General features: G+C 41.6%; 1 protein-coding gene across 1 annotated transcript in view; it reads left to right on the forward strand.

Moving 5' to 3' along the window:
* rspo4 (R-spondin 4) overlaps window positions 1-18,095 on the forward strand; it is a gene marked incomplete at both ends in the record, with an annotated part of 33,432 nt that overhangs the window by 7,113 nt on the left and 8,224 nt on the right. Inside the window, 3 exons of the mRNA XM_083971294.1 lie at window positions 529-717; window positions 1,614-1,751; window positions 4,439-4,636. Coding sequence (XP_083827420.1) covers window positions 529-717; window positions 1,614-1,751; window positions 4,439-4,636 — 525 coding nt within the window. The remainder of the gene's footprint in view (window positions 1-528; window positions 718-1,613; window positions 1,752-4,438; window positions 4,637-18,095) is intronic.

Genomic DNA, 18,095 nt, shown 5'->3' on the forward strand with positions numbered 1-18,095 from the left:
TCTAACCCCCGGGAGGAGGCCTAAGTGGAGCCGCTGCTCATCATGTTGAAACCAGTGAGTGGAGGTTCTGATTAGGATGCCCCCCTGTGGAGGTCTTTCTGAGCACATCCACCCAAGGGGAGACCCCGGGGGTAGCACAGAGCAAATATCATCTGGCCTGTAAACGCCAGGGGTCAGGCTACTTGGACTGACCTGCCACCACCACGACCCATCACTGGGTGGGCAGTTAAAAATGGGGGATGGATGGATGGATGGATGGATGGATGCACATGATTTCAGCAGCACTAATGAATTCCTGTCGTAGGAAGTTAAACTCAGTGGGTTTGATCTTTCCACCCTTTGGCTCCGTGTCCTCCTCCCTATAGCATCTTCAGCTCTGGATCAGTCGGGAGCTCAGAGCTGGATTTCTCATGGAGTCCAGAAATTCTCTGGTACCATGAGGATTTGTGATGTCTCCTCTCCCCCACCCTCCCCTCCGCCCTCTGCTCTCCGCCCATCCTAATCCACAGCCTATGTTTTCTTCTGCAGCAAACAAAGAGACATCAGAGGACTGTCGGAGTTGTCTGGAGTGTTCCCGTGACAACGGCTGCGTACGTTGCCCTGAGCGACTCTTCTTGTTCCTGCAGAGGGAGGGGATGTCCCACCATGGGACCTGTCTCCACGCATGTCCTGCCGGACACTATGGACAGAGAGGGAAGGACATCAACCGTTGTATGAGTATGTCAAAGACCAACTAAGTCTCACATTAACACAACACATTTGACTTGAGGCATAAACCTACGGTGGCCATGAGGGCTTTGTAGCATGTTTGTGTTCTTGTGATTTTTTTTAAGTTGCAGTGCATTGTGCTCTCATGGCCACCATACTGTAAATGACAGAGCAGGATGAGTAGAACATTTTTCACACTGCCCATATACACAGAGTTTACAGATTTATTAAGATGCACCTTGTTCTATTCATCCTAGACACACAATGTCCCAATAACAGATGAGAGACAGAAGAGAAACCACGTCACCTCAGAAACATCTCACCCAAAACTTTCTCTTTCCCAACTTCAGCTCTTGTCACTGTCTACCTGACAGAAAGCAGTGCCTGAACCACGTCCTGATCCGACCTCAGAAAAACACAGAGCAAAGATAAGAACCAGCCCGATTGGCTGAAGCCCCCTGAAAAAAAAGGCTCAACTCATATAATCATATAAAATGCCTCTGAGATGACACAAAGGAGGGATTTAAACTTCCTGGAATACAGTCGGTGCAGCTCAAAACGCAATCAGCTCAGTGTGGGTTTGTGCCAGATTGGCATACGTAGTTTACACTCTTTATATTACAGTAAGACACACAAAACAATAAGCTGAGATGAACTGGGTGGAGAAATGTAGGCTCAATAAACAAAGGAACATGAGAAATGTCAAGTTAACTCAAAGACAAAACACTGCAGGTCAGAGGAGGAGTGGAAAAAAATATTAATGTGTTCAACGAACAATTTCATGTACAACAATGATAAGACAGACAGACTCACCTGCAGGGCACTCAGACAGGTGTGTGATCAGCCAGAAGAGTGTGTTGTGTGTTGTGAGCTGACGGGGTGTGTGCTGTCTCTCCCTCCCTCAGAGTGCCGCTCTCTGGACTGTGAACAATGTTTCAGCCGTGACTTCTGCACCAAGTGTAAACAAGGACTCCACCTGTACAAAGGCAGGTGTATGAGCAGCTGCCCAGAGGGAACCATGGCCCATCAAACAGACTGTCTCGGTGAGTGGCACACACGGACACACACACATGACAAAGTAATAAATCAATAATCATTATTACCGCATCATATCTTCAGGTTTTCAGGTTCATCCAGGTTTTTCATACAGAAAGAAAAGCTGTGTCATTGGTAAATGCTTCCACAAACTTAAAAGTTGTATAATATGATGCTCTTTGTAGAATATATTTACAGATATTTGTCATGTTTTACGTCACAGTGTGTGACAGACAGGACAGTGAAGCCAGTGTTGAGAGATTTGATCCATATGGAACAAACCAGTCCAGTCCAAACCAGTCCTCCCAGACACCTGTTCTCTGTACAGCAGTTTGTAATTTTGGTTGGCTTTACTTATTTACCACTCAATCTTCTTCAGACTCTGTCCAGGGCTCTAACGGGGATTTCTGACAAAGTACGACAGCGGGGCTCAGTGTTTCCAGCAGCCTGTGCTGCGTCACAATGACAAACACCTGCACAGCCAGTAGAAACCAGTCACCTATAGGTACAGAAAGTAAACCTGGAATGGTGGAAACAGCTGCATCAGAAGCCGGTGCTGCTCTTTGTACTTGAACTCAACAGCCTCAGGCTAGTGCTAATATGTTTTAGCATTGGAAAGATGCACCTTCTTCGCTGACATTGATATAATGTAAACACAGCTTCCTGTTTTGCAGACGTCCTGCCAGAAGTTTGGAGAACTAAAAGGTTGCTCTGAACGGTGATGAGCTAGTGTCCTAGTTCTGACTGGGTTTTGAGGTGTTCACCATAAACACAATATCCTGCTTTCAGAAACATTTACAGGCCTCGATCTCCTTGAAGCTTTGCAGCACATGCAGCAGAAGCATACTCAGGTTTCAGCCATGTGTCCAGATGCTTCCTGCAGTAGTTAGTGAAACAAAAAACTGTTGTAATGTTGGGCCTGATACTGCACGGCAGAAACTAGCGGATTCGTCCTCACATTGGACACCTGGAAACTGAAACCTCACATTCCACAAGACGCCACACATTTAACACCTGTGTGACCGTCTGTGTCTGTCACCTGGTTCCTGTTCTCATAGCCGGGGGGTGGGGGCGTAAAAACACTCTGACCACAGTCGCCTATAAAAACATCCAGTGGGTGCATCAGTTAATCTGAGAGGTTTAATAAACAACAGACATGTTTTCTCCTTCTATCTGGCTCTCTGAGTGTTTCATCGGCTGCTTTTTCCCCCCATTATTTTTATTTTTTCATATCTTACATTGAGATGATTTCAGTGAAATAATGTGACTATTAATAGAAGTCATCTGTTTGGAGGAAACTAGACTTTAAATCATGGGAGACTGTGAAACAAGAGAAGAAATGTTGGAGTCTGTGAGTAAAACCTTCACATGGACCTGATCACTGTGATGTCTCTAAACGTTAAATACGCTTTAATGACGCCCCCATTAATCGTGACCTTCTCCCCTGATGCTCCTCAGCTCGTCTTCATCTGGTTCTGTGAACTTTTCTTTCTCTTCATTCATTTTTCAGGTGAATCTTTTTTTTTCCCATCGGGGATCCAAGCTTTCATTTCAACACCTGATTCACATTTAAAGTATTTTTTCAAAGATTTACAATTTATCTCCACGTTGCGCTGTGTATCATCCCTCCCTTCTGAGTAAGTGAGATATATTGGTAAGCCTACTAATCATTCAGACCCTCCACCTTCCACCCTCCACCCCCTCACTTCTGCTGTCCACCTGCACCATCTGCAGCTACTGTTGTATCCTGGCGTCGACTACCACATCTGGTTCTCATGGCGATGTTCAGGTTTCACGTTGGCACACACCTCAAGCCACTGGAGGAAAAGAGTCGCCGGAAATCTGCTCCATGACCATAATGAAGATGATTACCAACAAATATTTTTCTAATCTTGGATGAGGCTGCAGGGTTTTTTTCCTCCGTCAACTGTGTTGGAAAAAGAAAAAAAAGAAGAAAACGAAAAAAAAAAAAAAACATGCAGCGACTTGATTTTCTGGTGACATCACTCAGCAGCGACTAGCCAGCGTGAGTGTAACGACATGTGTGTTACAGTTTCAGATGGATATCATCTCAGATCCTGGTGATTAGGCTGAGGAAGACATTACTCTTGACACTGGTTATGACTGTAATATATTGTTTATCTGTTGTTTCACAATTTAACCAATAGCTTTAACCTATATGATTTTATTTTCTTGATGGTTTTCATTCATATGTATATTTTATGTTTGTTTTATTTGTTTTTAACATAATATCTTCACGCCATCCACACAGTTTTCTCACATTTTGCTTCCACCTGGAGCAAAATGTGTCATGTCATAAAGTTTGGTTTTTTTTGCATCATTATCGCATTTTTTTCCCCATGCAAAAGTATTTATTCATTCAAGTAAGCCATATTAATAGGCAAACATTTCATCTGAGCACTTTCTACCTCTCTGGGTCATGACCTGAGCATGCCAGAGGAGCTTTCCCTCTCTGTGATCATCTTCAGGAACACCTCACTGGTTCTTGATCCACCACATCTGAACCTGATCAGGCTCTTGGCTTCTGCAGGGCCAGATTCCTCCAGTATTGTCTTCTCATGCAGGATCTGCTTTTGTAAAAATCAAATGAGAAAAGTCTGAGTTTTTGTTTGCGTCTGATGTTGAGATATCTTTAATCAGCTGGTATCTCCTCTCTGATCCTTTCCTCTCTCAGACGACTGTCTCCTGGCTCCACCGGTCGAGTGGAGTGAGTGGAGTGTCTGTCTGCGCGACGGCGTCACCTGCGGCTTCAGGTGGGGCAAACGGACCAGGACCCGCGGGGGGAGCAGGACATCCGAGGAGAAGGCAGCGTTGCTTTGCCCGTCCCACAGTGAGACGGAGAGGTGCAGGATGAGGAAGAAGTGTTCCACAGGTGAGGAGGGGGAGGGAGGAGGGTAGAGGGAGGTAAGAGGAGTAGAGGGTGAGAGGACTGAACTATTTACCTACTATTTAAAATCAACCATAAACAACATGGCTGCCTCTAATAAGTTCAGTCTGACTCAGCTGTGGATTCTAAGCCTGATTTGGTCTCTTGTTATTCTCTGTTGACACACTGGTGCAGTTTATAATGTCAAGTCAACAATGGCCCCATAAACCAACATGTGCTACAACTACAGCAATTAGTGAGCCTCACTCCCACCCGTCATCTCTGGATTTCTCCCTCCGTGTTCATGGTGAACGACGTCCATATCTGACCAAACATGAGCAAACAGCATGCTGTGGTAACGCTCCGACACGCTGGGTGTAATGGACCTTGGTTGTCATGATTGCAATAATACAAACACACAGCGTTCCAACTGTGGTGCAACCATTAGCTACCATCACCAGCACCGTGGCGCTAATAAAGCTGTCTTGACTTAGTCAGGTTTAGGAAAAGGTCACGGTTTGTGTTAAACTAAGTACTTCCTTACAGACGGTCTCCGTTGTCATGGTAATCACAACCTGGTTACATTTGTAAACATAAACAGTTTGTTTCCATTTGGGAATCGAACGCCATGCCCTTCTGTGTCGTCTTCATTCACCTCAACCTCAGTCCGCCTGTCGTATAGCCTAATGGTCATGGTATAATCAATGGGTCATAGTAACTGAGGACTCGTTAGTTACCTTACAATGAGACAGACAACCAGACAATAAGGCCTGACAGAAGGTAATTTCCAATATTAACCTGGTCATGATCAAGTTTGTTGTTTTTTTAGTAAAACTTGTCCTAAATAATCAGTCCACAAGTTACAGTTTTCACTTGTTTTTAGTTTCTGTAAAAAAAAAAAACATCCAACAAATTTCCACAATAAACAAAAAAATCCTGTGAAGTTTCTGATGAGCAAGTCGACATCAGGAAAATAAATCAGTTACAGTTCAGGATTGTTAAGGTAACGGGACCTTTGTTGTCATGGTTACAGTAATAAAAGCCACTTTGTGAAGCTAAGGGGATGATTATTGGTTAAAACAGACCATTGATGAATCTTGGCAGGAAATGAAACACAATGTCTCTGCTAAGAGTTGCAATGTTACAAAAATGGCCATTGTCTCCACTTGGCTTTTATTTTAAAATATTAACTGCTATTTCCGTTCTACGGGACTGACTTTGTTCATTCTTCAAGTCAACAAGGAGAAATATGACCTATTTTCAAAAGGAATTTTTAAACAACAGAATTGAACTATTTACTCTAATTTAATGTTCTTGCTTTTCTTCTCTTTTTTTCATTTTTGGTATAAAATGGAAAAAAGAACAAACTGCCTTGAAGCAGATAAGTGGTTGTCGACAGGCACTTTGGATCTCTCACCTGTTTGTGTTTGACATGGTAGCCTACAAACCAGAAGTTGTGGGTGGAGCCACCTCCAAAATGTTCACCTGCTCAGAAAAAATGAAGAGAGGAAATGTGGACGACAGTTTTTGAAATGCATCAATGAGAAAAGTAATGAAAGGATGATCACACCACTTCCTCTTTGTAAAGTCAAACATCAAGTAGCCTATACTAATAATCCTGTTCATCTGATATCTCACTGAGTTTGAGCCTTGAAGAGCAATCTTCACACTCTTATTGAAGGGTTCCATCCTGATCACTGAAAAGTTAAACGATGGGAACTGACAGGAAGGTGCAGGGAGTGAATGTGTCAGCGAAGAGACTGATGACTTTGGTTTGTTTTACTTGGTGAGATAGTTTTACTTGGCTTCATCAGAGCGTTTACATCCAACCATGATCTGCCCACTCCTCAGTGTATCTCGCAGAGACCGGAGTCATACTGTAGCATGGAAACGCTCATCATGTTTGTTTGAGAGGAATCTGAAAATAAAAACTCCAACTGCAAATTTAAAAAACTCTTTATAAAGCTTTGTGTTGTGGAGCTGCTGTCAGTTCTGGTTAAAATTGTATTGAGGAAAACAAAAACACTGATTATTTAGTCCCTGGTTCTTCGGCCTCATCAGTAGCGCAGTCTTTCTACTCGAGACAGTGTCTGGCTCTTGTTTTTAACTCTGCATTAAATTAATGATGAACTTCATACGAATATTCCAGAGCATTATAAAAACCAAAGCTGGCAGCGTGTTTCTGCTTTGCCTCTAAAACCAAGTTGTTGTTGTGACCTTTTTTATGGTTCCATATTTTCTTCCTCTTTACACAAATAGCAGAAGAAGAAGCTGTGAAATGTCTTAATGGAGTGGAGGAATGTACAGAGCTGGGGTGTTTTTAACTTTTTCCAAATTGGTGAGAAAACCAGAAGCAATGTTTCTTTAAAGTTCTGCAAATATTGTCTTTCAGTGTGTGTGTGTGTGTGTGTGTGTGTGTGTGTGTGTGTGTGTGTGTGTGTGTGTGTGTGTGTGTGTGTGTGTGTGTGTGTGTGTGTGCATGCCTGTGTGTTTTCCTCCACTTCTTCCACAATGGAAGGCATGTCATTTGCAGTAATTATCATTATCATTGTCAGATCGAATGTCCGGTGGCATTAGTGGAGGAAGAAATCCGATCCAGCAGAGTCTGGCTCAGGGATCAGGCCCGTGGACCTAATAGCACACATCTGGGATAAAAGACTGCTGTGGCATCTCCCTGACATTCCTCTGTTGTTCCAGATTAGACGGCTCTAGTCTTTTAATTCCCACTCTCTTGTTGTCTTATTGTTTTCAGATGATGAGGAAGGACGTGGGTCTCATCTCCCGTCCTCTGCCTCTCCCTCTTCTCTGCTTCGCTGACGGTCTGCTGCTTGTTTTCCTGGCAATTTAGCAACATCTGACAATTCTGATGTCACATGCCCCCCTCCCCAAGATACAGATACATTTTCCATTGCTTCTGTGTTATCTTATCGGCAACTCCTCATTAGAGCTGCTTCAGAGTCATGGGTTCAAGCGCCGGTTCGAGTCCCAGTTCAAAGGTGGATGTGTAGCACTTACAGGTGGTTCTGTGGTTTTGGTTCAGGAGATCATGCTGAGCCACATGCTAGCTCATGTTTGTTTGGAGTGTTAGCATGCCAACATGTGTTGTGTGCCGCTGAAGGGGGATGGGGGTTGGTTTTTTATGTATCTGCCCGTGAACTTTAGCGTTGGAGGAGTTATGATGATTAAAGGTCATCCAGAGAGAAGTCAGAGACCAAAACAGTTTGACATTAGCAAAGAAAAATGAATGTATTTGTATAGTTCATTATCACATGCTGAGGTCATAAATAAAAGAAGCTAATGAAAATAAAAGAACAACAAGAAAATAGTTTAAACAAATTATTTAGATCATAAAATAGATTATAAATCTTCAAAGTACGGAATTAAGAAAAAAGCCAAGAGCTGTGGAGGGCAAAGCAGTTTTTAGCATTAAAAGGTGGCAGAGCTAATATTGGGTCCAAAAAATTCAGCCCAGACCCAACCAATCCATTCATGGGCCTGAGCCCAAATTAATCCTGGCATTTTTTGCTATAAATTGTCTGTTATTATGAACGTTTTGAACTACAATTCCAAGTTGTCAGATATCTGTTCAGATTAGATCCTAATGATCGAAACAAGAAAGCATGTATTATGTAAAAAAAAAAAAAAAAAAAGAAGAAGAAGAAGAAAAAAAGTGGGTTTATTAGTCACCATGCTAAATTTAATTTAATTTACTGTGTTCAAAAAATACTTTAAAAGGCCATTTATGATCCACCAAATTACTGTGTTGAGACACACAAGTCATTTATTTGGCCATATTTTGGCAAAGTGAGGGAGAGACGAGACTCAATTGTTTCCTGGCTGCAGATTAGCTTGGATAACAGGACTTGGGCTAAGCCAGTGGTTCCCGACCTTTTTTGGCTCGTGACCCCATTTTGACATCACAAATTTCTGGCAACCCCGTCAATCAAGATGCTCCATCTCCATCTTAATCATAACTTTAAAAAGAATAATAATTAGTTTAAAAAATATATTTTTATCAGTAATTTCTTTTATCAATTACTAGACATTTCAGGCGACCCCAAATGGGGTCCCGACCCCAAGGTTGAAAAACACTGGGCTAAGCTTAAGTGGTGTGCTATGCGACGTACCACCAGGGGGTTTTGTATTATGGTAGGTAGAGGGCTGCACAGGCCTGGAAATTAAGTCTGTGCTAGACATGAGTCAGAGACTTTCAAACCCGACCCGAACCGAGCCCAACCCGCGGGCTCGGGTCGGGTAGCTATGCTCTAATGGTAGTTCAGCCAAAAATGGGGGGGGGGGGAGTTCTGCCCACAGCAGCTCATCACTCTGCTCGTGTACCGGCGGTGCTCCTGTTCCTTTGAACATTAGCTGATCTGAATTTAACGACTGTAGATCAGCTCTTTACACTCACTTTAACGTCCACATAGACATGTAGAGACACAATCCTGCTTTACTGCTCTAGAATTATTTCTCTGAGAAAACTTGTACTTGTGATGTGCAGCATCTTTTTATTTAACCTTTATTTAACCAGGCAAAAATCATTAAGAACAAATTCTTATTTGCAATGATGGCCTGACAAAAAGTGCAAGTTTCTTGAAGGGAGGGGGAGAGAGGGCTGTGGAAAAAAAGTATTGATTAAAAACAGTGGCACAAAGCACAATACAGACATGTAGCAGGACAACAACAAAGACAATTCACAAGCATGGCTATGCAGACAAACAGCAAGAGAGTGACAACTAATTAGTTTCAAATGGTTAACCATAATGTCACTGTGGGAAATAGAGTGTGTAGCCACAGATGGTTCAGTGCTCAGATCTTCTGAGGACAGAGTTCACCCATCAGTTTCACAGCCTCATTTTGAGTGTCATGATGTGACACTCTTTAACTCAGTGAACCAGAGAATTAAAGGCAAGAGTGATGAGTGAAAACTGGGACTTATATTTACAAACAGTGTCACTCATAATTAATTGCAAACTCTCTTGGATTCCTTCTGACTCTAACCCTACCTCAGTGTTTAATGCATAGGAACAGGGAGTGTGTTATAAATGTAACCTCCCCAACACAGAAGGAACTCAATTTCCTTGATACGTGACATGATGAGACGTGACCACTTGTCATTTGACCAAAACACGAGACAAAGACTGTAAGAAGCAGCTGAAAAGTTCTGAACCAGAAAGCTTAGTTATCACCAAATATCAAGAAACGGCTCCAGGATCCAAATGTTTGGCTCAATCAGCATGTGAGTTATTAATAATGATTAATTCTGACAGCAAACCCAGAGGAAGCATTGGAAACATGTCAGTGACTGTGAGGGGTTATTAGATAGTCATGTAAAACACTCAGACAAATAAATCTTAGTCTCTGATGTGTCATGTCCTGTCAGAGACACTTTCTTTTATTTGTTTCAGTTCTGCTGTTTCAACAAATGAACTGCACAACTAGGGATTTTACAGTGTTTCAGCTGAGGACATTGACCTGGACGACAATGATCAGGAGGCTGCAGACGAGGCCGTGAGCTCATGAAGGTGGTTGATCGTGTTGTGTTAATCCTTTGGCTGCTGGGTAACGAGGTGTTGACTGTGGCTGTTTGACTTCAGTCAACCACAGCTCATCAGACCTCATGAATAAAAGTAGTGAAGTTATTTCTGTGCCTCGGTGTCTGTAGTTTTGTATCCAGCTTGTAAACAAAGCAATCGAGAGAGACGATAAGAGCCCAGAATCTTTTTATCCATCTGGGATCAGTGCTCCTCAAATCACTGGGCTGTGTCAATATAACTGGAAAAAAATAACAAGCTGTGTAATTATATGTATATTCCGTCCATGTGTTGATAACTTGAATAGTCCCCGTGTACGCTTGGTCTGCATATACATTTGTAAAATACTTCTGTGGTTGTGGACACATGTTTGGTGTTAGTGTGAAAGCTTATTAAGTTGTATTTATGGTGGTGATAATCTCCCATAGTCGAGCTGATTTACTTGACTGACTTTTGAAGACAGGGAACGGCAGCGGTGGAGTTCTTGTTTAGGACATAATGCATTTCCCTGGCTGTAAAATGGAGAGGGGCTGCATAGCTGGCATTTAATGATGCAGCCCAACACAAATCTGAACTGGGGGGAAGCGGCATCTATGGTCCAAATGTGGCGGGCTGCATTAGTGTGATCAGAGGCCAAAACCAGTGTGGACGAATTCGGCTGTCAGACGTCCATCCTTCGTTAGAGCCGTAGCTCTGTGTTGTTTTTTAAATTCTGTAAAAGCAGAAATGAGTGAGGAGAAGTCATAATATAAAAAGTGAAGTCTCCTGTGGCTGCAAAAGAAAGCAAAGCTTAGTTCATACAAGTGACTCCTCCACCACCGCAGCTGTACTTCACTGCTCTAATGTATTAAATCATAGAAATCAGGCCCAGGCCCCGTACAGTCCCACAGCACACTCAGGCTTCTGCACGCTACAGTGAGCGAGTCACAAACAAGTTCATAACACAATATAAGGCTGGAAATAACACACAGAACAGCAACTGGGATCAATAAGTCTGAGTGTGTGTGTTGTCCATAATAACTAATATCCTATAATTCCAACAGGAAATGGCCCAAGATGTGCACTGAAAAAAAAAACACATGTCTATATTTATAAAATTTAAAGGATGTGAGTGAAACAGGAGATTTTGGAGGATTTCCAAACTGTTGATCAGCTTCATCATAGCCATGCAGTGTGGCACAAAGTCAACACAAAAATTAATATCAAGATTCAAAATGTCTCTGTTGGACTCTGCTGAGTCGAGGATGTGATGGCTCAGAGCGGTGGTGATAAGACGTCTCACACAAACACAGAAGCCTCAGTCCCTCAGGTCTTTTGATACATTCTCTGATGCTGCAGATGTCCTGACAGCTTCCATCACAGCTGATATCCAACAACAGGGCGTTGGGCTGCAGCTTCTGGAGATAATTTCCCTTCTTTACCGTGCTCCCTGTCTTTATGCTGTATAGATAAAGTGTACAATTATACAAATATCAATTTTTCTCTTATAAAGAAGCATTTTCTGGAGCTAATTCATTCTCTCATTCTGGGAAAGATGTACTGGTGTGGGTGGAGTTGTGTTTTTTAGTTTTGCCATGTGCAGCGTGTGGTGTGAACACAAAAGCAACGGGAAAACTTGTTGCAATCTGGAGTCTAGAAATCATGGTGGTGTCTGATCAGTGAGAGAGTCACATCTTACAAAACCATGATCTAAGTCTTGGAGGTGCAGCACTATGTAAATCATGAGTCAGATTTATTTCTTTTTTTTTATATATAAATTTAGTTTAATGTCAGAAATTTGCATGAAAAATAATGAAAATGACTCACGATATGTATTGTCTCCAGTGTCATCTTTTGTGTTGTCTGCAGTGTCATCTGCTCTGGCATCTCCATCATCGTCCTCCATGCGTCATCATCACCATGCGTGCATTAGCTCATTTACAGTTGTGTCTCCCGCAGCCTGAAACACGAGTGAACCATTTTCCCAGTGATGTTAACAATTGACATGTTCTGGAGCAGCTCCATTAGATAGAATAGAGACCACGTGTGACTTTATCAGAAGTATTTCTATGTGTAGGGGGGTGAGCTGGTGGTGTCGGTAGTTGGGGCTCGGTGAGATTATCCAGATCAGTTTCTATGGGGACATGAGCTCATTTTCTGGCCAAGCAGTGTTGGCCAAACAGCAGAGCTCAGCTAATTTCTGTGTGAAGACATAAACAAAGCTTTGCCAGCGGCGTCCTAGTGGCTCTCACGGTGTGTGTCTGAATCTGCTGTGACTAGGATGTTGGGTTCAAGACTGACTGGGGATCCACATCATCCACACCTCTCCCCTACCCCACATTTCCCATCAGCCTCTGCTGCTCAAGACCAAATGTGATATAACTCTCCTCTCCTGGACTGTGCCGTCAGCCAGAGAATTAATGGGGATTGGTGACTTTTGTTGCTATACTTGATGAGTCCGGAAACGTGTGTGGGTCAGATTTAAGATGGTGCATCTATCATGTCTTTCACTGAGTGAGTGATAATCTTGCTAGATGATCTGAGAGATGTAGATCTGTGAGATTGCATTAATGATAAGAGACATTTGTCTTCAACTCTTTCTCAAAAGCTTTGAATGGAAACACTGAGACCTCCGCCTGCCCTGTCCTTTCCTTTGTTGCATGGCTCCATGACTTTTTATTTGATTGATTCGATCCATTGATGTAGGGCTCCCTGAAGTTTTGTTTATGTCCATAGTGACACACAGGACTTTGATCAGTCGTTTATGGCTTCAATTAGTTGCCCGTTGAATTACTTCAGTCCTGATACATTAAATGTACTGAATTACAACATGTTGCATCATATAGAGATTCATTATATAGCTTTAATCATATATGGATGATGTTTGTATGTGATATATATATGTGTGTATATAGGCCCTATATATATTTATTTTATACTCTATGTACACATATTAATACAGAAATTCAGTTCATGTACATGGATTTATTTTTCCTTTATTTTAAGAGTTTTTCCTAAAGTTCTTTTTGAAGATGATTATTGGTTATTATCAGAACCGATTGATTCATGCTGAACTCATTTCCCATGACTTTATCATTGACTGGTCTCATTTTGGTATTAGTGTGTGGTTAAAAACAAATGTTTTGTACATTAGAAACAGAAATGTTTGTAAAACCCACTTCACGTGAACATTTTAGTGGAATTCATGCTCTTATCCTGGTTATCCAAATACACTTGTAAATTCAGTTTGTGGACTTTGGGAGCTATTATTCAATTTTATAAATCAATATTTCTGTCATTCATCGAGAGCGGAGGAAAAAACTCACAGTTTTAATATGTGGGTGTGGATCACAGTGCAGAGAACAATCTGATATTCACCCAGCAGTCAGACAAATCCTGCCTGACAGAGAGGGAGTTATTTCAGATTACCCCGCTTCAGACGCTGCTACTTTAATATGGCGTCTGTGCTGCTGCCGAACTCAGTGGCCTTCTCATCCAGCAACACATGGATCTGGGTAGATCCAACAGTGTAACACAACACAGACAGACAGCTAAAGTACATTTTCCCAAGTATTATATGCATTAAGTTATCGCATAGCAATGCCGGAGCAGACGTAGCCTCGGGGGGAAATAAACCCTGGACAACAGGTACTCATTAGAGAACAAGGAGCTCTCTGCAGCCCCCTTTTCTTCTCACTTCTCACTCGTTGAATGTCCGTAATGTGTTTTAGAGTCAGGCCAAAGTGAAAGCTGGTAATGAGTTTTTTTTTCTTCTTCCCCTTTGTGGGCCGAGATGAGAAAAGTATGTTTCTAGGTGGATTCCAGGCATTTTCATGAGTTTCTGTGTTAGTGTGACTGATTCAATTTGGCTCCGTCCAGTCTATTTCAATGTACTTTTATAAAGCTTTTTATCAGACCATCAAGAAGCGTCCGTTTCAGACCCAGTCCTATACTAAATAATAATAAATATTGAAATATTTTTTATTCATTTATTTTTGACAAATCACACAGTAGTGTCATCATGAGTCATAACTGTGTAAACAAAACTTTTCAAAGTTGTTGACATTTTTATTTGCTGCATGCAGCATGTAGCATCTAGCATCTTAATCTTCCCTGTCATGAACGTGGCATTCTACACTTATTTCACAGATACAACCCAAAACCCACTTCTGAAGAGTTTCCGGACTTTTTCCTGTTTTTCTTTTTTCTCTCCTAGTACCACAAAGGGAAAATATGTGTCAATGTTCTCACTTCATTGTTTATTTGCCTTATTAGGGTCCGGGCAGCTCAGCTGCCAGGACACTATTGTATTCCTAGGAATTCTTCTTCTTCTTCTTCTTCTTCTTCTTCTTCTTCTTCTTCTTCTTCTTCTTCTTCTTCTTCTTCTTCTTCTTCTTCTTCTTCTTCTTCTTCTTCTTTCTTCCAAGGAAGTCATACTTCCCATGGGCGAAAACTCACCAAACTTCACAGAAACATCCGACCCCATGCCAGATTCACTCAACTCCAAGGACATGTGCCCCCCCCCCTCCTAGGGGGGGCACAATAAGCGTTTAAATTTAAACGCTTTAAAAATTCCTACCAAACCAACGGTAGATGCTACAGTTTTGAACCTTCACCACAATGTCGCCTCAATACTGCTGAAACTTTTGTCCACTTAAACTTATTACAAATTATGAAGTCCATCACTCTGTTTTTTTCCAATAACTGTAAAACTTTTAAAATGTATCTCTCCCCACAATTTTTGCTCAATTGTCATCAAACTTGCTACAGAGCATCTCCAGACTGTCCTCCACAAAACTTGTTTCTCTGATTTTTTATTAAGCAAAAATTGAGCCTACAGTGCATGAAAACGTTTGACTGTAAACAGTACTGTAAACATATACCATTCAATTCTTGATAAATACATTTTCAATCTTCCTGAAAAAAACTGAGAATATTCTGGACTCATGGTTGATGAAGTTTGGCAAATATCAGAATTTTATCTCAAAAACTGGATTTTCTAGAACATTTTGAATTCTGCTCTCATGGGAACAACTGCAGTCAATGTAAGAGTGGAATTTTTAAACATCAGATTTTCTCTTATGAAGCAAAACACTTATTATTAAAAACAAATCAACATTTCCATGCTGTCTAGATGCAATTTATGTATTATCAGATTTTTGTTTAGATAACAGAATTTCTGACATTTTGACCATTTTTGAAATCTACAACAGCTGCCCGGACACTGACTCCCTGAGTCTATTTGAGAAGACACACACCACGTCTCTCTTCCAGATAATTAGCTCACTGAGTTAAGCGCTGGTTTGTAGTGCCAGATCCCATGTATTATCCGATTTTTGTTTAGATAACAGAATTTCTGACTTCTGATTTCTGATTTTCGAAATCTGCCTTGACAACAGCTGCCCGGGCATTGACTCCCTGAGTCGATAAATTAAGCTACACAGCAGGTCTCACTACCAGCCAATTAGCTCAGCGAGTTAAGAGCTGGTTCTTGGTGTCAGAGATTGTGAGTTCGAGACCCAGCAAGGGTGATGATGATGATGACAGATCAAAATGTCAGATGTCCTCAACACGAAACACAAGACAATTGTCCTAATAGTGGCATCACAGCAAGCCTCCAAATTTAAAAATTGAAATAGCTTGGACTGGTCCATGTGCGAAGGCTCCTAACATCTTAGACTCATAGTAGATGTTTAACAAATACATGTCATTATTTTACCTCAAAAACTGATCTTTCTTTTTACTGTGGTTTCAAATCTGCCTGCACAACAGTGAATGGCTTACTCAATTTGTGAAGCCACTGTTGATCTGCCACTTGTCAATTAGCTCAGTGCGATAGACAATGGTCTTTGGTTCCCGAGGTTGTGGGTTCAATCCTCAACTGATGCAAATTGAACATTATAAGGTCAACTGTCCTGTCTTCCTATTCTCCTGTTTGTTGTTCAGAATTGCCTAAATTTGCCCAAAAGTAGCCCGGACCCGACCCATCGCTGCGCAGCAGCTATAATGTTTGTTTTGTTTTTTTACTTTGTGTGAACTCCCATATTGTATTGAATTGTGACACATATGTACAGTATAGTATTTTTTTTATAGTGGACAGTAGTGAAATAGGATATTTAGGATATTACCTAAGCCTACACATTCGTGTGCTAGGAATGGAGGTAGAGCAGGTAGTCCAATAACCAATGGGTCGGTGGTTTGATCACCAGCTCCTCCAGTCCACACAAGTGTGGGTCAGCTTGACGCAGAATGTGTGTGTGCCGTAGGTACAGTAAATACTGAATATGATGAGTAGTGTAAAACATTTTAAATCGAAAGACTAGAAAACCACTATATTTACAGTTTGCTATTAAACTACAGGACTGCTTATACCTATTTGGTATATGTGGGTATTTTTCAGTGAGCTAGAAAAGAGTAAATTCCTGAGTAAATTTCTATCTAATCCTCAGTGGAAGAAGTTTCTATATGGAAACCTTTTCAGAAATGGCTAAAAACAAAACATGTGTTCAGAGGCTTGAGTCTGTGGTGAGGTTGGTTCTGGTCTCTGGTCTCAGGAGAGACTTCTGTGATAATTCAATAATATTTATTGACATCTGACTGTATCAAATCTGTGGTTTATTAACTTTCTGCTCTGGTTTTTTGTGAACTGTTTGTGTTTATGCTCCATGAATTCCACTGATCTGAGATGGATAAATCTGGACAGTCACCACTTTGGTTTCCATGACATTTCGTATGAACTTCCATGATTCCCAGATGAGGAATTCTGATGACTGTGGCGTTCCTCTGACTGTTCCCTCTATACAATGCCACTGGCAGGTCAGTGTGTTCACTCACATCGAGAAATATATGTGCTGGCACAACATCTTGTCCAGACACTAATGGTTCCCACAAGTAGAACAATGGCCCTGCAGATCCTCTGCTTTTCCTCTAGCACCACCATGAGGTTCACATTTGTGGCTTTCAGTTAAATGCCTCAACAACTTGGAGAGATTGCCATGAAATGTGGTGCAGCCATTTTCCCCACCCGCCACCTCCAACCCCCCTCAGGATAGACTGTAAAAAACCTCCTCGATCCACAGACTTTTCCTGTTGCACCAAATAGTGTACATGTACCAAAGTGACACTCCTCACACTCCCTTTAGTACCACTTTAAGATTAAGATGAGTCTTTATTGTCTATTGTCTATTGTATTGCCTTGGGAGAAATTGTTTGCGTCTGCTAAGCACTTAACATTGTCACTGTTAGTACGCGCAACGTGCAGACTGACTGTTGCCCTTTAATTTCAGAGAAAGTGAAAATTGAACTGAAGTTCTCACCCTGGTCTGGAGAAATGTTACCCTATGTGCCTTCATTTTGAAGTGGTCGGTTTAATGCAGATGCTCCTGCTTCATATGTACAGACCCACACAGTGAAACCAGTCTGCTACTGTTTGCTGCTGGTGGCTCCCCAGTATAACCACCGCTGCTGGATACCGTGCTGTGTGTTCGCTGGTGTTCGTGTCGTGTCCACTGTCTCGGTCGTGTGTGTTTTTTAGTCTTCGTGGCTCCACGTGACCAACTTAATGCTGATTTATCATCTGTTATGCCGATATACAGTGCTGCCTTTCTTTTTTTCCACCACAACATGTGTTTCTGAGGGAATCTGTGTTGTGTAAGGAGTCGGCGTCGACTCAAGATCATAATACCATAACTTTATTTTCTTTTTGAAAAAGCTTTGTCAGTTTTAGCTCAGAAACAAGAAATATTATCTTGGTTTAAAGGCTCAGTTTACATGTATTGCAAAAAACAAACAAAAAACAAAAAAAAATCATTTTCTCGCTTCTCTAAGACAGACATAGGGTAATGGAAGTAAGAGGAATTATGTCTGTGATTTTCAAAACACTGAAAACTATGGTGGCCCTGAGGGCATTTAAAAGATTCCCTTTTGTGTCTGGTCAACAGAAATTATCACTG

Source organism: Trachurus trachurus (assembly GCF_905171665.1).
Source record: "Trachurus trachurus genome assembly, chromosome: 5".
Lineage (NCBI taxonomy): Eukaryota > Metazoa > Chordata > Actinopteri > Carangiformes > Carangidae > Trachurus > Trachurus trachurus.